Source organism: Heterostelium album, assembly GCF_000004825.1.
Source record: "Heterostelium album PN500 unplaced genomic scaffold PPL_scaffold13, whole genome shotgun sequence".
In the NCBI taxonomy this organism is placed as follows: Eukaryota; Evosea; class Eumycetozoa; order Acytosteliales; family Acytosteliaceae; genus Heterostelium; species Heterostelium album.
The window spans coordinates 865656-887499 of NW_008805075.1; the positions used below are offsets into that span (position 1 = coordinate 865656).

Below are 21844 nucleotides of genomic sequence, written 5' to 3' on the forward strand. Positions count from 1 at the left end.
TTTTTTGTAAATATAGATACACAAAAACAAACATAACAGAATATATATAATTATAAAACCTATTTATTTAATTTCTTTATCAGCTTATTACCCATCACATTCATAACAAATCAACCAACCAATCACAACCTCACCTAACCAACCAACCAAATATAGATACAGATAAATTTAGAGTATAATGGAGGAATTTCACTTTAAATGCATAGTAACTGGTCCACCATGTAAGTATGGTAGATAGTGCCATCGTCAATGTCTGCTTGTCAATGAATGGCTCGCTAAAACACATTTCGTCGTTTGCTCGATATACATACTTACTTTTCACTACTTTAAAGGTGTAGGAAAGAGTTCACTATTATTACAATTTTGCGAGAAAGAGTTTTCAGCTGAATTAGATACTACCGTGGGTGTCGAGTTTCAATCAAAGACAATGGAGTTAGACAGTACATATAAAATTAAGCTTGAAATATGGGATACTGTACGTAAAATAGCTCAATCAAAAATCAACTTTACTCTGCTTCTCTATTGCTCATTTGGACAAACATCACCTCATAAACAAACAAACAAACAAACTTCTTAATCAGTAACATTATTATACATATGTTAAAAACACACATTTCAATCAGATCCCACACAACATAATTCAATCATTTTTTCAAAGCAAAATTCCACACACTTTTCTTTTTTATGGCTTGATTTTTTTTTTTTAAATCAAGGTTTGACTTTTTTAGGAATATTAATATTTATTTTTATGATAATTTTAATTTAAATAGGCAGGACAAGAATCATTTAGATCGATTACAAATAATTATTACAGAGGAGCACATATTGCTTTGTTGGTTTATGATATTACAAATCGTCAATCATTCCAGTACTTGGGAAGTTGGCTTGAGGAGATCTCACAGATGTCCGGTGAGAACATTGTCACACTGTTGATTGGTAATAAGAGCGATCATAACGATAGACGTGTTGTCAAAGTCGAGGAGGGTGAAAGGTTTGCCAGAGAGAACAATATCCTCTTCATTGAGACGAGCGCAAAGGACAACACCAACGTCGAGAAGGCATTCGAAGATGCCACCAGACAAGTTGTAAAACTAATTAAAGAAGGAAAGATGGTAGTTGTCAATAAGAAACCACAAACTGTTTCAGTAAGTAAAAAAATAGTATATCTAATAGTTATAACTATACCATCAAAATATTAATATATTCATATTTATTAGTTAAATCAAAAAGAAGATCCAAAACAGCAGCAACAACAAAAGAAGAGTGGATGTTGTTAAATTGACAACCAAACTTCTTTTAAAAAAACTTGTTTATATATATATATTTATAGGTTAAAAATTTTATTATTAAATAAATAAAAAAAATAACTTATCATTTAATTTATTATTTAAAAATAATGGCTTGTTTATTTATATTTTATAACATCTTGATATATTTCTTTTGTTTCTTTGTAAGTTTTTTCAATTTTTGTGTATTTGTAATCTAAAATGAGAAAAAAAGAATAAAGGTGAAGAATAGAGAGAGTTAATGAATGAAAAAAAAAACAAACAAACAAATAAATATGATTTGCTAATGATATATGATATACATACAACTTGATATTGTTCACTCTTCTTCTCATTTGCTTGTCTAATTTTCTTTCTTTCTTTTGCGGCGGCAGCTACCTTTTGTTTTTCCTCTTTGGTAGCACCACGGATTGCATCTTCCTTTTGTTTAATCAACTTTTTCATTTCTCTTTGTTTTTGTTTTTCTTCCCATGTAGTTTTGAAACCTTTTGATTTAATTACATTATATTTCCTATTTAAATTGATTAACATTAGTTATTTATTTATTCGTTAACGAATCATCTAGTTATAAATTATGATATTTACTTTTCTGATTTAGCTTTCCAAACTCTACCTGAAACAGGCTTTCCAACAACTCTTTCTACAGATCTTCTAACATTTGACATTTCTCCTAAACTTGATTCCTTTTTAACTTCGTTTGGTTCTTCTTTAACAACTATTGGTGTATTTTTATCATTATTATTGGTTTCTGTATTTAAAGTTGTGGTGGTGGTAGTGGTTTCTTCAATTTCATTATTTAAATCAATGGGTGTAGTAGTCATAACAGTATCCTCATTATCAGATGATGATAAAGTTGCAGCTTTCTTCTTTGTAACTCTAACTCTCTTCTTTGTTGTGAGTGAGGCACTCATCATCTCTTGAAACTTATCATTATCAATTGGCTGAGATCTATTTCTTGTTTTAATATTTGTCGACATTCTATATCTTATTATATAAAAATAAATAAATAAATAAATAAATAATTAATAATTAAATATCGATTTTGATTGACGACTCGCTTCCCAAAAAAAAATAATTGCAAAAAAATAAAAATAAAATAAAAAATAATTATTTATATTTTTCGTTTTTTGACAACAAGTTAAGATTTTATTTAAAAGTGATCACAATTAATTTGATCTCGATTTGTAATGTATTTATTTATTTAAAAATTCTTTAATATATTTTAATCGATGGTAAAATTGATAATCTAGCTTTGATAATGTTTTGAATGGATTTTCTAGAGGTTCTTTATCAAATAAATATTTTGCGATTCTAAAGTGATTGTTCCGCAATGCAAACGCTATTGCGTCTAACAGTGATCTTGATACAAAACTGTAGTTACAATTTTCAACGAGGAATTCAACGATTTCGAAATGTCCCCTTTCGGCGGCATACAGCAATGCACTATCATAGTTTTGTTCGGTTCTATTGTAGTGAAAGAACTTTACCAATTCCAGATTATTCATGATAACCGCATTGTTCATTGCATCTCTTGTGAAAGTTCCAGCGTTATTCTCATGAATATATTTTACAAACTCCAAATTGCCATTGTTCGCTACGTGGTCAACTATCTCTGATTTGGCGTTCAATGATTTTACATTTTCAAAGATGAACTGAAAGATATCGAGTCTGTCGCAGTGTATTGCAATGCCAAGTGCCAATTCACTACAACCCTCAGTACGATTCTCATAGAGATAGCGAACTGTGTCCATACTACCACAGGCTGCTGCGTTGTCCATTGCAACCTTTGAACAACCTTCACTCCTATTTTCATTCAACCATTTAACAGTCTCAAAGTGTCCATTCGAAGCAGCTGTGTCTAATACTCCTTCGAGTACGGGTTGCTTAATGTTCTGGTGTAGCCATTTGATAATGTCGAGATTTCCGTTTTTAGCTGCGTAATACATTGGTTCACCATAGTAATCAGCTTGTCCATGACTATGCAGCAGCTTTATCATCTCCAAGTTATTATCAGTGGCGGCAATATTCAGATACTGACGAGAACAACCTTCAGTGCGATTTTCAAGTAGGAAGCGAACCACCTCCATTTGTCGATTTCGAATAGCGTTATTCATAGCCATTTCCGAACAACCTTCAGTGCGATTTTCATGAAGAAATTTAACCACTGCAATAGAATGTTGACTAGCATTGTCCATAGCATCGAATGTGCATCCTTCACTTCTATTTCTATGTAGAAATTCCAATGTTTTCAAGTCACCTTTTGCAGCTATTCTGTCCATTAGCATAGTGGTACAACCTTCAGTGCGATTTTCGTGAAGAAATTCGATAATATAGAAATGTGAAGCATAATCCATAGCAGCAGTAGTGCATTTAAGTGTACTATTTTCATGTAGATATCTGAGGGAATCGAGGTGTCCACGTCTGGCCGCTTCATCCATGAGCTTCTCTGGTAGACCTTCTGTGCGATTCTCATTAAGGAATTTAATAACTTCAAATTTGATTGAGCTACTCATCGACTTTTTGTCGTATCCTTCAGTGCGGTTCTCATGCAGAAATTTCAGTAGTGTCATATCGCCGTTTGCAATTACACTATTGAATCCTTCACTACTGCAACCTTCACTACGATTTTCATGAAGAAAGTAAACCAAATCTCGGTGTCCGCGAGATAAAGCGATATCCATTGCCTCTGATGTGAATCCTTCACTACGATTTTCATGAAACCATTTGACCAGTTCGATATTGCCAAGTGAAACAGCATGATTCATTGAATGTTTGGTCCAAGGAACTTTGATTTTCTTTTCATGCAAGTACCGAATGATTGGCTGATAACCATTGGATATCGCAACATTGAAGATCGGTGTGAAATCAATGAATTGTTTGGTACCAGGCAGTTTGACGACATAGTCGATCACATCTAGTCTTCCATGTTCGGCAACGGTTTCCAGTGCACTGAGATATTGTTTTCTCATGTCATTTCGATTGTCTTTGGTGATCTTTAGATGTTGGTCTTGTGATTTATCGAATATGAATTTACAGATCTGCATGTATGCGTCAAAGTATTTGAATTTCAAAAGTTCACGTGGAAAGCAAACCAACTCTGGCCAAGTGTATCTAGGTATACGAAATAAACCATTGATACTCTTTACATGTTCAAAGATTTTTGTTCTAATAACTAATGATCCAAATACTCTCTTTATTAGATTATATTCAAATGGTTTTAAAACTATTATTATAGGTGATTGATCTTCAAAAGTATCACTTATTTCATTATCTGAATTACTTTCCATTCTATGTAATTAATAAAGTTTTGTTTCTATTTAAAATTTGATTTCTGATGCTTTTCTAACATTTAGTTTTTTAAAAAAATTTTAAAAATTTTAATATAATTTTGCAAATTGACTCGTTCAATATTAAAATCACCTAAGTCGACTATAATCAACCTTAATGTGTGGGTTACCCATTGAATTGAATTGAAATAAAATAGAAATAAGGTAATGTGTAACACATTAATCTATCAAAAGCTTACATATAAAATAATAATAATAATAAAAGAGTGTGGTTTTTTTATCAAAGATATAAAATTAGTTAGATAAAGTTAGATAAAATCAGATCATTGTTACTCATTTTAATTAATAATAAAACACACACACAACACACAACACCCACACAAAATCAAGTGAATTTTCATTACTTACTTTGCAATAACAATAACAACAACAACAACATCAACAATTAACAACTGAGACACTTTATTAAACTAAATACTAATTACTAATTTATAAACCTTTCAATTATTACAACAGATAGATATATATTCATATTTTATTTTTAAAAAAGATTGACAAAACAGAAATAATATCATAATTGTTAATTATATAAATAAAATATATATATATATGATATTAATAAAAAAGATATAAACAAAATTATAATGACCACAAATATGGTTAATAGTAGTAATAGTTTAAATACTACTGCTGCTTTAAGTAATAGTAATAGTAATCAAGATAGTAATCAAGATAATAATGAAATTAATAATCTAAGTGATAGTAATAGTAATGATAGCTTAGATAGTAATACAGATAGTGTAAAGAATGATGATACTGAACCATCTAGTTCAACAACAACAGCAGATTCTACATCACTAAGTAATCATCATTTACACAAGATCGATCCAAAGGCATTCTTACAACAGAAATCAAACAATAGTTTAAGTTTCAACACGTTCTTTCAACATAACATGGTAAAGAGTTTAAGATTACTTAAAAGATATAACAATAGAAATAGTAGTAGTAGTAATAGTAATAACAATAACGATAGTAAATTAAATTCATCAAAGACTGTTAAACCAGAAGGAAATAATCATTATTCTTCATTCTTTAATGGAAATAGTAGCAATAGTAACAATAACAGTAGAGATAACGGTTTTAGAAATGACAATACCAATAATTCAATATTTAATTACAACGGTAGTGGTAATGGTGGTGGTGTTGGTGGATCAATCAGCAGCAGCAGCAACAACAATGAACATGCTTTGGTCATACCTTTTAGAATAGATGATGACGACGATGATGATGATCCAATACTCTCAATTGATAATATTGTATTGAAAAAGAATAATAACAGTAACAATAACAACAACAACAATAATAATAGTGTTGACTATAGTGATGCAGATGATGATGACAATGATGACTCTATAGATTCATCAGATGAAGATGAGTTACTTGAAGACGATGAAGATGAACTACTAGATGAATTTGACAATGGTGCTATCGTTGGTGATGAAGATCACTATGGAGATGACGACGACGATGAAGACGAAGATGATTTAAATTCAAGTGGAAATGATATGCCAGGTAACTATTATAAATAATCATTAGCAGCAAATCAAAACAACAATAATATAAACAACTAACCAACCAATAATCTTATGAAATTAAAGAATATACTAAATCATATAGTTTGTTTGGTAGTGACAATAGTCCACATTTCTTTAAGAATCTCATTCATCCAGTGTCAGAGTTGAATGCGCATGTCTTGGTACATAACGATCGTAATAAATGGACGAGTAACAGTGGTGGTTATTTCAGGGGAAATAGTGGTAGTGCAAGAGGTCAACAACAACAACAACAACAACAACAGAGTCAACATAGTCCAAAACAACAACAAAGTCCTCAACAAAGTCAACAACAACAACAATTTAGTAGTGGTAGTGGATTCAATGGATTCATTCCATCTTTTGCCACTGCAAGTAATAATAATGGATTATTACCACAACAGCAACAGCAACAATCATTTGAGACATCATCGAGTTCTGCCGCTCAACAGATGAAACTACTTCCTTCAGAGAGTCGTTATTTCATTATAACCTATTTGAATCAAGGATTCTCATTGGAACAATGTTTGTATGCTCTGTTGATTTCCAATCACGATCACTCCATTGCTTCACAATGGTTGTTGCAATTGAAGCAGAATTTCTTTAACAACTGGCATTCTTTCTCACCGAATGTAGCTACTCAACAACAACAACAGCAATTCTCACCTACTCTTACACCTGGAGGAATAACACCAACATTATCATCATTAACATCACCTTCATTATCTGATATCAATAATATTAGTAATAATAATAATAATTCAGAACATACATTACAACAATTACCATCACCATTTACACCAATTAATCAAACAGTATCATTACCAAATTCACCAAGTTTTAATATGAATATTGATGAAACCAACAAACAAATCAACAATATCATATCGAATCTTAATCAGATATCAAACAATCAATCTAATCAACCTAAACCCAATAATAACAATGGTGTTGGTACTTCAAATAACAATTATAAGACAATGGTGTATCCACCTACAACATCATCACCACCATCAAAACAAAGTAAAGTTGAGAAATTGCAACAACAGCAACAAAAACAACAACAAGATGCACAAAAGACAACCTCAAATAATAATAATAATAATAATAATAGTAATCAAATTAAAGAAGCAAATAGATTATATTCTTTAGGTATACAATATTTAAAACAAAAAGATTATGAAAAGTAAGTTTTAAAAAACATTATATTTTATTTGGTTGTTTTTTTTATTTATTTATTAATGTTTATTTATTAATTATTTATAATAGGGCATTAGGTATGTTTGATAAATCATATGATATCAATCCAACTACTCAATCAAAGAATAAGGTATTTGAATTGGCAAATCTTATTATTAAGAATAAAAATAGTCAACAACAACAACCTCAACAAACAACGACAACAACAGCAACAACAACAACAACAACTGTCATTCCAACAAACAATCATCATCCACCACAATCGAAAAAGTCTGATACAAAGATAGCAGAGGAAAAGAAGGAAAAAGAAAAGAGAAAAGAAAAAGAAAAGGAAATAGAAAAGGAGAGGGAGAAGGAGAAATTAAAAGAGAAAGAAAAAGAAAAACAAAAGGAAAAGGAAAAACAACAAATAGGAGATGAGATGTCGATCGGTGGTGGTGGTGGAAAATCTTTAGCTTTGGTCGATGATGTAGATTCAGATTTAAATTTCAATGGTAAAGGCGAGGAACAAGAAACAAAGGAGGCAAAAGAAAAGAGAATCTCATTAAAGGCACAGAGAAAAGAAGAGAGACGAAAGGAAAGGGAGGAGCGCGAACAAAAGGTGACTATGGAACTGCGTGCCAAACAAGAGCAACACGAAAAGGAGTTGCTAAAGATGATAGAGATCGAACAACTCGAGAAGGAGAAGAAAGAGATTGAGGAAAGAGAGTTGCGCAGACAGCGTGAGATTGAGCGAGTCGAACGCGAAAAGACGTTGGAGCGTGAGAGAATCGAGTATGAAAGAGAGTTGGAGCAGCGTACTTTGCTTGAGAAACAACAGAAAGAGGATCGTGAAAGAAAGGAGCGTGAAAAGCGAAGACAACTTCGTGAGCGTAGAAAAGAGGAACAACTTCGTATTCAAATGGAAATCGAGAGAGAAAGAGTCGAGCGTGAAAAGGAAAGAGAGAAACTATTGGAGTTGGAGAAGGAACAGAAATCAAAGTTGAAACCAAAGAGAATTAAACATTCAAAAAATAAGGAACAAGATTTAATGGTATTTATTATTATTTATTTTTGATATCAATATCCAAATGCTAATAATATTTATTGTTTTTCAAATCAAAATAGAATGAATCAAAGTTTGTTAATCCAGATGGTTCAATTATTTATCTTGATGAAATTCCTGATTTAATTAGTGATGAAGATGATGAGGATGAAGATATTCAACAACAACAACAACAACAAGATCAACAACAATTAATATTACAACAATTACAACCAATGAAATCAAATAACAATAATGAAGATAAAGATCATAATAATGGTGATGTTTTATTATCAAAAGAGAAACCACAACAAGCATCAACTGCATCGTCCTCAACGCAGAGTAAATCAACAGGAGTCATCAAGAAGAAATCTTTATCAAAGTCACCAAAAGAAAGATATCCCGATATGATGGATGAGATACCTGATCTTATCAACGATGACATTGAATATAGTATCAGACCTAGAAAGGCATTGCTCACAAGACATCCAGTCAATACCGCCAATGGTCAGCCAACTGAAAGTCAATCAATCTGGAGATCAACGATCGGTTTAGTCTGGTGGCTTGTCAAGATGTTCACACTTCCTCTCATGAGTATACTTGTTAAGATATTCTTTGGATTCAACTATAAATATTGTAAATGTTGTGGTAAGTGTACAAAAAAAAAAAAAAAAAAACAATTATTAAAATTATTTTCTTTATAACTAACTTTTAATTTAATTTAGATTCGTTCCATGATATGACACCAGTTTCTGGATTTGTTTGGGGTGAAGGCAATAGAGTTTTCTTTTTAGGTCATGACCTAAAGAGAGAAGATGTTTCAAGCTATGTTGACATCTCTTCGCTAAAACAATTCGACAACCAAACTCAGCACAAGAAGAAAAAGAGTTCACAAAAGAAAAAAAATGATAATATAAATAAAGAAAAACAATAAAAAGTTTGATTTAATTTTTTTTTTTTTAAAATATAAATAGGACCAGAATTTTTCCATTTATCATGATTGATTGATTTATTTTTTGTTGTTATTTGATTATGGTTTGTAAGAAGCTCTAGCTGATGACACCAAAGACCACAAGTACAATGTGATAAGCTATAACTCATCAGACAGCATTCTTTTTTGGTTTTGACAAGTTAATATCTTGCCTGGTGTAATCTCTTTCAGGGTCCAAAAAGATTTCCAATAATAATAAAGAATGAAAATGAAATTTAAAAAATCAAATCTTATTTTTTTTACTTTGACTACTAATCTTTTTGGAAATAAAAGCGGGAAAAAGAAATTTTTACACATCAATCGTTGCTCGATTAGCTCAGTCGGCAGAGCGTGGTGCTAATAACGCCACGGTCGCAGGTTCGATCCCTGCATCGAGCAAACTTTTAATTTCGATTTAATTTTGCACCGCATGCGGTTTTATACTTTTTAAAATTAAACCTCCCTATCCGGGAATCGAACCCGGGGTTTCAGTGTGAAAGACTAATGTGTTACCACTACACCAATAAGGAATTTGGATGATATTGAATTCCTAAAATAATTTTTTAAATATTACCAACTTTTATTTCTCTAAGACAATTAGGAAATTTGGATGAGAAATATTATCTTTTTTCAACATTATTTTGATTCCCAAAGTAATTTTCATCAAATCATGATTTCCTTTGACTGTCCACATTGGCTATCAAAAAAAGATTGATAAGATACATTATTATAAAAATATAAATAAATTAAAAAAAGATAAATTAATATTTAAATACAGTATTGAAATACTTCAACAAAATTTTGCAAAAATTAGTATCTATACTAAGAATAATATATTAAAGAATATTGTAAGTAATTAAAGATTGTTATTAAATTTTGAAAAAAAGTGTTTTTTAAATAATTTTTAATCACCATTTTATTAGCAATCTAAAACAGAAAAATCATACATAATATTGTAAAATAAAAACAAAATAAAAATAACTTATAATGTCTGACAACATTGATTCTAATATTAGTAACAGTGAAAGTAGCAAAGATGTCGTAACAGCTAGTCAGAACATCAATAATAATGAAAATGATAATAGCAACAACAACCTGTCAGATGATTTAAATAATTTGAAATTAAGTGAAGCTAATAACAACAGCAACAACGTTGATAGTAGTATCATTAATAATAATAGTAGTAGTAGTATTAACAATGATAATGTCAAAATTGTTGTTAATCATGTAGATGATAACAATAGTAATCATAATAATGATTTAAATAAACCAAGATCTGGATCGACATCACCTTTACTATCTACTTCGACACCACCAACATTGGAAACCACTATAACATTCAGTGAGAGAATTCATTACTATAAAGAAGCTTTGAAACCTTCGAATCTCGATCTAACCATAATACAACATCTTGCTGAACAAGGTATACCTGAATCACAAGGCTTAAGATCTTTATATTGGAAGGTAAATAAATATTAATATTCAACATCGATTATCAATTACATTTGGTTAGACTTACTATTTATATTATATTTATTATATTTATTAGATTCTATTAAGATATTTACCGTTGGATCAAAGTCATTGGGAAACATCATTGAAAAGTAGTAGAGAGATCTATCATGATTGGGTGAATGAACTAATGATTAATCCATGGAAGGAAATGGAAGGAAGACCAAAAGATGATCATGTAAGTTGTGTTGCAACATAAATAAAATATTGATCAATAACAAACTAATGATTACTTTTTATTTTTTGTTGTTTTAGCCATTAAGTACATCACATGATAGTAAATGGAATGAATACTTTAAGGATCAGAATATTTTAGTTGATATCGAGAAGGATGTAAGGCGTACATTCCCAGCGTTACACTTTTTCAATCGACAGGAAGAGGGAAAGTCAATTCACTACGAAGCACTGCGTAGAATTCTATTCATCTATGCAAAGCTGAATCCAGGCATCAAGTACGTACAGGGTATGAATGAAGTGCTCGGTCCCATCTACTATACATTCGCTACTGATCCCGATCAAGATTGCAAAGAGAATGCCGAAGCTGACTCTTTCTATTGTTTCACCAATCTCATGAGTGAAATAAGAGACAACTTTTGTAAATCACTCGATAAATCAGAGAGTGGTGTAATCAGTAGTATTAAAAAGTTAAACTTTCTACTAAAGAAAAAAGATAGACAACTATGGAAAGATTTAGTAAGTAATTTGAATACTACAACAATCAATATACAGATTAATAATTCAAACTAACCAACAATAACAAATTGATATTACTATTCGATATTAAATAGGAAGAAAAGAAACTGCATCCACAATTCTATAGTTTCAGATGGATAACATTGTTGTTGTCACAGGAATTCGAATTACCTGATGTTCTTAGACTTTGGGATTCACTATTTTCAGATCCAAATAGATTCGATTTCCTTTATTATTTTTGTTGTGCAATGTTAATGTAGGTTATTATTACTCAACAGTAGATCTACAACAAAATAATAATAATCATTATTTATTTATTAATTATTTTTTTCAATTTTATTATTAGATGTATAAGAAATCAATTATTGGAAGCACCATTTGGAGATAATCTTAAACTATTACAATCCTATCCAAACAATATCGATTTTCATACGATTTACTCTACTGCCTTGTCATTAAAAGATGGTACATTCAATCTAAACACAGAGAATGTATGTATAATCATATTAATTAATTTTAATGAAATGTTAATATTAACAATTATAATTAAAATTCTAGCCATTAAACTCTGGACAATCATATTTAAAGTTTTTCAATCCATTCGCTAAAGCTACTTCACCACCAACACCACTTTCAGGATCACCATCCAGTACTTCACCATTGATGTCATCTATCAACAATAATAGTAATACTATAAATACAACACAACCAACAAATCAATATACTACATCTAATAATCTTCTTTCAACCAATAACAATGGCAATATTAATAACAATAATAATAGCAATCAATTAACACCACCAACAACTCAGACAACAACCTCATCTTTTTCACCACCTATTGCCGATTCACTAAAGAACTTCTTTAACAAATTTAGTTCAATAAGATAATTATTATATCTAAATAAAAAAATAACTTAAAAGATTATCATATTGATTTTATTTTATGTGTATGGGATATAGCATAGATGTAAATATCTTTGGTAGTGCTATTCGATAAATACATCGGTGTTGTAATAGCTACTTAAGTGCAATCATAGGCAACCATACCTTGCAAATGCATTATAGGATTTGGGCCCCTGAAAATATAGTCGTAGCATTCCACATTACCATTGGAACGGTGAAAAAATAAAAACAAATAGTTTATTTCTTGGTAATACTTTCACCAAGAACAAAAGGTAATAAAACTAAAAATAATTGACTAACTCTTGTTATAACAACCAAACGGAATAGTAGTAGATTCGATCAAAGATGTTGTAAAAAAAAGTTTTATTATTTTTTTCTTATTTTCAAATTTTTTCAAAATAAATCAATTACCAGGAAAGACAAAAATGTTAATTAATGATGATCAAATTATAACAAATCATTCAACTTAATTGATTCAATTTTGGAAACGTCATTATTAATTAATTTAATAACCACTCTGATGGACCAATTGTGTGTTATTTTGTTTTTTATAAATAAATTCTATTTTTATTTGCAAAAAACAAAAAAAAAAGATATTAATTTTTTTTTTAAACACACAGTAATCTTAATCAATAACTTTATAAAGAGTTTTTATGTTAATCAATTACATCTATTGATAATATTATCAAATAAATAATATTTAATTAAATAAATAATACAAAAACGAAACATGGTAATAGATAGTGAAAAAAGTTTGATATCACTACCGTTATTTATAATATTTGGTTTCATTACATTGTTTACAACATTCTCATTGTTGGAAGGATTAGAATCAAACGATGAATCAAACAAAAGAAAGCTTCAACAACTATTGAAGCAACAACAACTACTACAACAGCAACAACAACAACAACAGAATCAAATCCCATATTTTTATAGATATCTTAATGTAAATAATAATAATAACAATAGTAACAATGATAATCAATTACAATTTGAACAATTACAAAAACAATATTATCAACAACAACAACAATCACAAGAACAAAATAATCAACAACAACAACAACAAAATAAAAATGAAAGTTTTGTATATAATCTATTTAAATCTATAACATCATTATTTAGTAATTATAATAATAATCAGAATAAAACAACTTTTAATAATTCAAAAGATATATTTAATAATAGTAGAACCAAGAATAATACTATTAGTAATACAAATAATCAACAACAACAACAACAACAAAAAGTACAACAACCAGTTGTAACAAGTACAACAACTACAACAACTACAACACAAATTACATCGGTTCAACAGTTAAACTCGAGAATCGTAGAGTTGGAAGAGAGGCTAGAGGAAGAGTTACATCATAGAGCCACTGAGAGAAAAGGAAGGTTGGTAGCGGAACAGGGTTTGCAAGACGAGATGAATCATCTCAATATACTCTCAAAGAAACACAAGGAACTAGAGCAACAGCACATCGGTCTTTGGAAATTGTATACACTCTCCAACAAACGAAAGAAAGCATTGCAACTCTCGATGGATGACATCAACAGTCAGCTGCTAACACTTATGGATCAATTCCAACATTCATTGGCAGAGCAATATATGGATAGCAAAGATAGTATAGAGAGTATAGATGATTCAGACAACAACAACGATGAACAACAACCTATCTCAATGACCATAGACAAGGAATTCATTGAGCGATTCGAAACACTCGTGGAATCGATCAACAACTTAAAGTCACCGGAACAAGACGATCCGCTACAATCACAAGAAGAAGATCTCTTCCTTCAAGTCACCAAACACTCTTCACATAAATCAACAATGTTTGACAATGATAATGATATTGTTAAATTCACTGATATCTGTAGATAAATTTTAAAATATAGTTATAAAATATAAATAAAAAAATAATTTATTATAAATAAATATTAATTTTCGAAAATTATTACATAATTAATAATTTCCGTTTTAAGATTTTCACAAATTTGATTTATTTTTATTTTTTGTTTTTATTTTTTCTTAGATTACAACATTAATAAAAGTGTCAAAAAGTGTTAAAACCAACATGGAATTCACAAAAAACTACAAAGTTAAAATTTGACAAAAAACGAAGGGTTGCCAGTACTTCCACCTTGATAAACATTTCAAACAAAATGGTGATCATGGTTCTAATCAACTAACCCCCATTTCTCACAAATCTATTTTAAAAATATTTTTCAATTAAAAGTATTTAATTCAGAAAAAAAAGTAAAAAAACTATTAGATTAGATTTGTTTAATCTTTTATATATTATTATTATAATTTATATTCCTATTTGTAAAAATATAATTGTAAAAATATATATTAAAATTTATATAAGATTCAGAGATATATATATATATATAGTATAGATAGCTTGCTAAAATATGTTTAGCGTTGAAGAGAAGGCATTGTTGGCAGTGGGAGTAGTCAGTGCTGGATTTGTATTTATCTTTTTGGTAACACTACTCATTTTATATTTTAGTACTTTGAAAGCAGTCAAGAGTATAGTTAGTGGATCGAGAAGAGATGAACTGCGAATGTTAGAAAGCAAAGGAAGTGGTGGTAGAAGCGATTCAGGTGACGATAAAATCTCGAGTTCACAATCGGATCTACTGTATTTAGAGTTTGTCGATCGTAGACGTTGGTGTGTTTTGGTGGTGCTTGCAACGTTTGCCATGGTGTTTGTAGAGTTGACGCTGCTGGTGCTGGTCATGTTTGACAAGTTGCCAATTGAAGCCGGCGTTATCATTATGACACTGCTTGGCTGCACCTATTGGCTCAGTTTTGTAACACCGTCCAACTCGGCAATCGTTGCATCTACGCTGGCATCGAATCCGTTAAACGGTGCAGCGCGATGGGTCCGCCGACTCTGGTGGAAACTCCAACACAAACCACACTATTGGATTCCCGGATTTATCGGGGTTGCGATGATTGTTCTCGTGCTGAACTTGTCGCTTTGGGGCGTCTGTGAGAATAATTTGAAGATTGTTAATACGCGACTGATGCGTCGGTACATGGAACCGACCTGCAAGGCTGGCGCACCTTGTTTCGTTTATTTGACGATTGGCGATGATCCTTCGAATTCCATCATTGTAAACTATCATACTTCGCAATCGGCGTCGTCCACTCAGTGTCGTTACGACACCAAATCATTGGTTGGAACAAACAGCTCGGGATTGCTAGAAACTGGACAACAGTATACTATGCCACATCTAGAGGTGGCGAGATTCATTCATTGGGTGCATCTCACCAATCTGACACCGAATACAACCTATTATTTCTCGTGTGGATCCGATGCCCACGGATGGAGCGATGAGAGAAGATTCAAAACACAATCGAACGATCCAAATGCCAGCTATACATTTGTGGTTGGTGGCGATGTCGATACTACAGAGGTAGCAGAATCCATCTCGAAAATCGCTGCTCAACAATCGCCGATGTTTGCTCTGGTCGGTGGTGACTTGGCGTATGACCGTGCACAGTACAGCTGCTATCGTATCGTTGATAAATGGCTGGACACCTGGCAAAAGGTTATGGTGACACCGGAAGGTAACTCGATTCCTATTGTCAGCGCCGTCGGAAACCACGAAGTAATCGGTGACTATCAAGCATCGAGAGATCGTATTCCATTCTACCTTCGTTATTTCCCACAGATGTCAAAGGAAAATGACCCTGGACAAGATGTCGATAGTCGTCCTTCCTATGGAGCACTGACAATCGGTGGACCAAATGGAACTGTTATAATGCGTTTAGACAGTGGACACATAGCCGATGCCACTCTTTCTAAACAAGCCGATTACATGTCAAACGCTTTCGATAATCAATTCAAAAATTCACTCTACAGATTCGCACTCTATCACGTACCTGCCTATCCAACTATCAGAGCATACACAACCAAATACAGTGCTGACATTCGTGAAAAGTTTGTACCAGTCTTTGATAAATATAAATTCCAAATTTCATTTGAAAATCATGAGTAAGTAAATTAAATGATAATCAAGTTATAAGCATTTGGAAAGTAAACTAACTAATTATTTCTTAGTCATGCATATAAAAGATCACTTCCATTGTATGCAGATGAAATTGCTAGTACACCAACCGATGGTAAGATCAATGGAACTGTATATATGGGTGATGGTAATTGGGGTGTTTCTAGTAGAACTCTTCCATCTTCAAGATGGTATCAAGCTTTCACTGCTAAAGATAAGTATGTTATTATAAATATATAAACTTTAACAAAGTTAGTTGATTAAATTAACCTATTTTCATTTTAAATTAATAATTTAGTTATATATTAAGAGTGGATATTACACCAAAAGAAATCACATATAAAGCACTTAATGTAGAAAACAATGTATTTGATCATGGAGCTATCAACCAATCATAACACAAACAAATCCATTTTTAGAAGTGTTTTTTGTAACAATATCTTAATAATAAATATAAATTTAATCCCGAAAATAATTTGCAGATTTAAGGAAAATAATTATGATTGTCGTTATTCTGTATCATGGCGTATCATCAAAGGTGGTCGTTTTTTCGTCAACAACAATCATACTCCTTTTTTGTTAAAAAATGATGAACACCAACAATTTTTTTTTTCATATTTTTTTTGTCAGTATTCATGACACAGTGATATCATTGATTGTCAAAAAAAAATTTAAAAAAAAAAAAAAAAAAATTATAATTGATTAAAAAATAAAAAAAAGTAACATCAAACCATCATAGCTAAAGACAGAGACATTTTTTAACTTTTTTTTTATTTAATTGTTGTAAATTTCATTTCAAATTTTATAATTATTTTCTTTTATTTTTTGTAATATATATATATATTTTTATATCTAAATAAACTAACTATTTAAATATAAATATAACAAGATGTTGACAAGATCAAACAGAGTTTTCCAACCAATTTTCAGATATTACTCAAGCGGTAGATGGTCAAAGGTACAAAAGGGACCAGAAGACCCAATCTTGGGTGTCAGTGTTGCTTTCAACAAGGATACATCGCCATCAAAGATCAATCTTGGTGTCGGTGCCTACCGTGATGAGAACGGTAAGCCATTCGTTTTGGACTGCGTAAAAAAGGCCGACAAGAAGATCTTTGAAGCCGGTGTCGACCACGAGTACGCACCAATCGCAGGTGTTGCATCGTTCAACCAATTGTCCGCCCAATTGGCACTCGGTGAAGACTCTGCTCCATTGAAGGAGAAGCGTGTCGTCACTGTCCAAGCGATCTCTGGTACTGGTGCCCTCCGTATCGCCGCTGAATTCATCGCTCGTTTCCTCCCAGGTGCCACCGCCTACGTTCCAAACCCAACCTGGGGTAACCACAATGTGATTTTCGCCGACAGCGGTGTTCCAGTCAAGTCCTACACCTACTACAACCCATCGAACTGTGGATTGAACTTTGAAGGAATGTTCAAGGATATCCAAGCCGCACCAAACGGATCCGTCATTTTGTTGCACGCCTGCGCTCACAACCCAACCGGTGTCGACCCATCGTTGGAACAATGGCAAAAGCTCTCCACTCTCTGCAAGGAGAAGCAACATTTCGTACTCTTTGATTTCGCCTACCAAGGTTTCGCCTCTGGTTCACCGGAGAAGGATGCCGAGCCAATCAGATTATTCGTAAAGGACGGTCACGAGATTGGACTTTGCCAATCGTTCGCCAAGAATTTCGGTCTCTACGGAGAGCGTATCGGTGCCTTCTCATTGATTGCCGCCACCGCCGAGGAAGCCTCCAACATCGAGTCGCAATTGAAGATTTTGATTCGTCCAATGTACTCGAATCCACCAGTATACGGTGCCCGTTTGGTATCAACCATCCTTTCAAACAAGGATTTGACCAGCGAGTGGCGTTCCGAAGTCAAGTTGATGGCTGATCGTATCATCAACATGAGAGAACAATTGGTTAAATACTTGAAGCAACACGGTTCCACTCGTAACTGGGACCATATCACCAACCAAATCGGTATGTTCTGTTACACCGGTCTCACCCCAGAGCAAGTCGACCGTTTAGCCTCTGAATTCCACATCTATTTGACCAGAAACGGTCGTATCTCCATCGCCGGTATTAACTCACGTAACGTCGAATATTTGGCTAAAGCTATGCACAAGGTTACCTCTGAATCAAAGTAAATTAGAAAATTACTTTTTTTTAAAACTAAATAAATAAATTGCTAAAAATAAAAAAAAATTATAAACAAAAACATAAAAATCTAATCTTTCCAATATCTATCTTCAAATTTACATGAGATATATATCACATATTTATTTAATAGTTTTCAATATATTCTGAATATTTATCGAAAACTTCAACATCTTCACATTCTTCATCATCATAGAAATCAAAGTCATCTTCATTCAACTCTTGAAGAGCTTCAATGATAGCTTGGTCATCTGAAATAGTTTGATCAGAGAGTTCCAATTCGTGATAGATGGGGTTGGTTCTCAAGTCGATGAGTTCTTCCAATGCACTCTCCTTGTTGTTGAAATGTGTGGTAATTATCTTTTCCAATTGTTTCTTTCTGTCCAAGAGATTTGGATTGCCAGCATCGGTTGGTTGAGTGATAAACATTTCGCCATCCAACGAAACAAAGATATGTTCGGACTGAGAGATATCGTTGACCGATAGAATTTCATAGCCATCATTTGTAAAAAGTCGAATCTTTCTCAGTGTCTTTTGAGACTCTAAACTAGAGTCATTGTTGAAATTGATCTTGTTAACCAGTTTCTTATTGAGAATTCTAATGATTTCCATTTTGAATAGCACTAGACTGCTATTTACAAACATTTGGGAAACCACTTCGCTGTATCCATTCAACGAAATATCACACATCAAGGTTTTAATCCAAACATCGGTTTCACTTGATTGTATAATTGAAGAACGGAGCTTTCGGGGTTTAAACTCTTTTCCCTTTTGTAAATCCCAAAGCTCGCCAATATGAACAGAAAGTTCACCACACAATTCATTCTTTTTCTTTCCATTTGAAGTGGTGGCAATCAGTTTCAAATATTTCTTTATATGTTGGAAAACATTTTCTTCTTCTTCACTCTTGGCTTTATATTTCATGAAGGCACGTTGAAATTGCTTTATATAGAGGGAAAACTGTTAAAATCATTGAACAACAATAATTTAATAGAGATTATTAGCTATACATACAACTATAAATGGAATGTTATTTGACTTGCTCATCTTTGTTAAAATGGAACCAGAGATATCCAACGATAAAATTCTGGTTGCAATTGTGGCTGAATTAAGATTTTTTTGACCATTTGATATGACACACGTGCCTCTATGATAGTTAGATCCACAATCATAACAAAAAACGTAATTACAAAGTTTACAAACCATATGGTTGCATCCTTCCGTTCTAAAGATTGCCATATTGCACTTTGGACAAAGAGTTGTTTCCCTCAGAACTCGGGCAACAGAGGCAATATCTCTCCAGATCTCAGCTGATACGTCTCCCTCCCGACAAGGGTTAGGCCAATGAATAGCAGAGATACCACAGCACGCACACAATGTCTTATTGCAACCGCACGGTACAAACGGAATGGTTTTGCTAATGCCGGGATAGGTGTACATAATTCTATTACATTCTGGTGTCTTGCAAAACTTTGAATCGGTAATCATGAGAAACTCTTCGAATATCTTCTTTGTCCAGAGTCTCCATTGGTTGGAATTGAGTGAAGTAGCGATTGAAACGGAATCAATAAAGTTTGGACATTTGAATGATGGACAGGCGATGGGAGCAATGTTACCTCTGCCCTCAGAGAGACTGGATTGAATATGTTGTTGGAAACATTGTTGGCATGGCGAATGTCCACAGGAAAGTTGAATAGCAGACAAAGGGTCATGCTCACAAAAGCAAATCGGACATTCCAATTCATTGTTAATTTCAAATCGATACGCTCGAATATCATTCTTCTCTTTGGTTGGGGTGATATTTGGATACTGTTTCTTCAAGGCCAACATTGCATCGACAAACTTATCTTTGAAATTCAACAGTGATTTCTTACAGATCGAAATCGGTACACCTGTCTTTGAAGATAGAGAAGATTCTCTTTGATAGATATGATAGAAAATATTGGATTTGGTCATTGTCGGTGCCTCTTTAAAATCCTTTGGGAAGATCTTGATGATATCGTCGTCTAGGTATGGTGCAAAATTACCTTCTTTTTGTTGGCTGTCGATTTCAAGGATCTTTTCAAAGCAGCCCTCCATTACGCTGTCGATAAGCGATGCATCGGTGAGCGATTCCTTCAAGATATTCATTAGTGCACAGTAGATTTGAGTATTTTCAGAGTAGACAGTGTACTCTGGGCACAAACCAGGTCTATCCACCAAGTAAACCCAAGCCGCTAGATCCGTAAAGCTAGAGAAATAGATACGTGCTCTATACGGATAGGATTCACCAATCTCCACACGGCTGGGATACCTAGATTTCAAATCGTAACATTGATTTAGGAATTCGGAATCGGCAACATATTCTTTTTCCCACAAATGAAATTGGCGTTCGAACATATCATCTTCCGATTTTTGAGTATTGTTTACTGATTTCTCAGATGGTGTGATGATTTTAGCTGCAACTTCTGTTGTGTAATCGACGGCGGAATTGATTGGTTCAAACTTTAATAGTAACCTTTGATCGTTCACCAACTCTGTCAATGACTGAACAAGTTTATCATCGGTTGTAAATAAATAGAGTTGACGCTCTTTGTTTGATTCGAATACACCCTTGATAATGGGGGTTTCTTTCAAATGATCAATGACTCTATTCATTGAAACCCATTCATTTTGAATGATAATAGATTGTTTTGTAAACTACAAATGAATTAAATTTAAAAGGGTCAAAAGTTAGAAAATAGAGGCCTTTGTTAAAAAAACAACCTACTTTATCATTATATTTAAAAGTAATATGAACTTTTCTTCTGGTATCTGGATATGATAAATTAATGTAAATTGGACCACTGCTTCTAATATTGCTCATTATGATTTTTGTTTGTTTATTATTTTATTTTTAATGGCATCTTAAAATTTTAGATTAAAATTACTATTTATATCAACTTTTGATTCCAACTATTTTAATTTTTTTGACATAAGGCTTTTATGTCAAAAAAAATTGAGAAAATTAAAAAAAAAGAGAGAAATGAAGAAATAAATTTAGATAAAATATCTCTTTTTCACCACTTTAATTAAAATTTAAAAATATTGTTAAATATCTACACAATAAAGAAATTATTATCTTATATCAAATAACTTTTACTTTGGTTTAATAATCAAAGAGTTACAAACTAATCTAAAAGAATGATAAATTGATTTTATGCTGAATGT

The 21844-nt window shown here is 32.1% G+C and overlaps 9 protein-coding genes and 2 non-coding genes across 11 annotated transcripts; 7 read left to right on the forward strand and 4 right to left on the reverse strand.

The window, feature by feature from the left end:
• Positions 1 to 178: 178 nt before the first annotated feature.
• On the forward strand, positions 179 to 1277 carry rabQ (Rab family GTPase; the record flags this gene model as incomplete). Its single annotated transcript, XM_020582219.1, has 4 exons — positions 179 to 221; positions 333 to 475; positions 771 to 1145; positions 1218 to 1277. The coding sequence occupies 4 exons, from the start codon at positions 179 to 181 to the stop codon at positions 1275 to 1277; spliced, it is 621 nt and encodes a 206-aa protein (XP_020427522.1).
• Positions 1278 to 1416: 139 nt separating this feature from the next.
• Positions 1417 to 2263, reverse strand: PPL_11466 (uncharacterized protein; the record flags this gene model as incomplete). The annotated part of the gene is made up of 3 exons (XM_020582220.1): positions 1417 to 1482; positions 1593 to 1797; positions 1872 to 2263. 3 exons carry the CDS (start codon positions 2261 to 2263, stop codon positions 1417 to 1419), a joined length of 663 nt encoding a protein of 220 aa, XP_020427523.1.
• Positions 2264 to 2479: 216 nt separating this feature from the next.
• On the reverse strand, positions 2480 to 5105 carry PPL_11467 (uncharacterized protein; the record flags this gene model as incomplete). The annotated part of the gene is made up of 3 exons (XM_020582221.1): positions 2480 to 4574; positions 4982 to 5043; positions 5085 to 5105. The coding sequence occupies 3 exons, from the start codon at positions 5103 to 5105 to the stop codon at positions 2480 to 2482; spliced, it is 2178 nt and encodes a 725-aa protein (XP_020427524.1).
• A 112-nt stretch (positions 5106 to 5217) lies between these two features.
• PPL_11468 (tetratricopeptide repeat protein) lies at positions 5218 to 9323 on the forward strand (the record flags this gene model as incomplete). Its single annotated transcript, XM_020582222.1, has 5 exons — positions 5218 to 6145; positions 6232 to 7351; positions 7435 to 8398; positions 8473 to 9037; positions 9115 to 9323. The coding sequence occupies 5 exons, from the start codon at positions 5218 to 5220 to the stop codon at positions 9321 to 9323; spliced, it is 3786 nt and encodes a 1261-aa protein (XP_020427525.1).
• Positions 9324 to 9685: 362 nt separating this feature from the next.
• Positions 9686 to 9758, forward strand: PPL_11469. The gene has a single exon. It is a non-coding gene; the product is annotated as a tRNA-Ile (tRNA).
• A 60-nt stretch (positions 9759 to 9818) lies between these two features.
• Positions 9819 to 9889, reverse strand: PPL_11470. Its single transcript has one exon. It is a non-coding gene; the product is annotated as a tRNA-Glu (tRNA).
• A 457-nt stretch (positions 9890 to 10346) lies between these two features.
• Positions 10347 to 12455, forward strand: PPL_11471 (TBC domain-containing protein; the record flags this gene model as incomplete). The annotated part of the gene is made up of 6 exons (XM_020582223.1): positions 10347 to 10823; positions 10909 to 11049; positions 11127 to 11564; positions 11660 to 11820; positions 11911 to 12055; positions 12123 to 12455. 6 exons carry the CDS (start codon positions 10347 to 10349, stop codon positions 12453 to 12455), a joined length of 1695 nt encoding a protein of 564 aa, XP_020427526.1.
• Positions 12456 to 13200: 745 nt separating this feature from the next.
• Positions 13201 to 14355, forward strand: PPL_11472 (uncharacterized protein; the record flags this gene model as incomplete). Its single annotated transcript, XM_020582224.1, has 1 exon — positions 13201 to 14355. The coding sequence occupies one exon, from the start codon at positions 13201 to 13203 to the stop codon at positions 14353 to 14355; it is 1155 nt and encodes a 384-aa protein (XP_020427527.1).
• A 533-nt stretch (positions 14356 to 14888) lies between these two features.
• On the forward strand, positions 14889 to 15475 carry PPL_11473 (uncharacterized protein; the record flags this gene model as incomplete). The annotated part of the gene is made up of 2 exons (XM_020582225.1): positions 14889 to 15148; positions 15241 to 15475. The coding sequence occupies 2 exons, from the start codon at positions 14889 to 14891 to the stop codon at positions 15473 to 15475; spliced, it is 495 nt and encodes a 164-aa protein (XP_020427528.1).
• Positions 15476 to 15707: 232 nt separating this feature from the next.
• On the forward strand, positions 15708 to 18645 carry aatA (aspartate aminotransferase; the record flags this gene model as incomplete). Its single annotated transcript, XM_020582226.1, has 4 exons — positions 15708 to 16480; positions 16547 to 16711; positions 16792 to 16858; positions 17383 to 18645. 4 exons carry the CDS (start codon positions 15708 to 15710, stop codon positions 18643 to 18645), a joined length of 2268 nt encoding a protein of 755 aa, XP_020427529.1.
• A 136-nt stretch (positions 18646 to 18781) lies between these two features.
• Positions 18782 to 21500, reverse strand: PPL_11475 (RBR family RING finger protein; the record flags this gene model as incomplete). Its single annotated transcript, XM_020582227.1, has 3 exons — positions 18782 to 19597; positions 19670 to 21334; positions 21405 to 21500. The coding sequence occupies 3 exons, from the start codon at positions 21498 to 21500 to the stop codon at positions 18782 to 18784; spliced, it is 2577 nt and encodes an 858-aa protein (XP_020427530.1).
• Between the last annotated feature and the right edge of the window lie 344 nt (positions 21501 to 21844).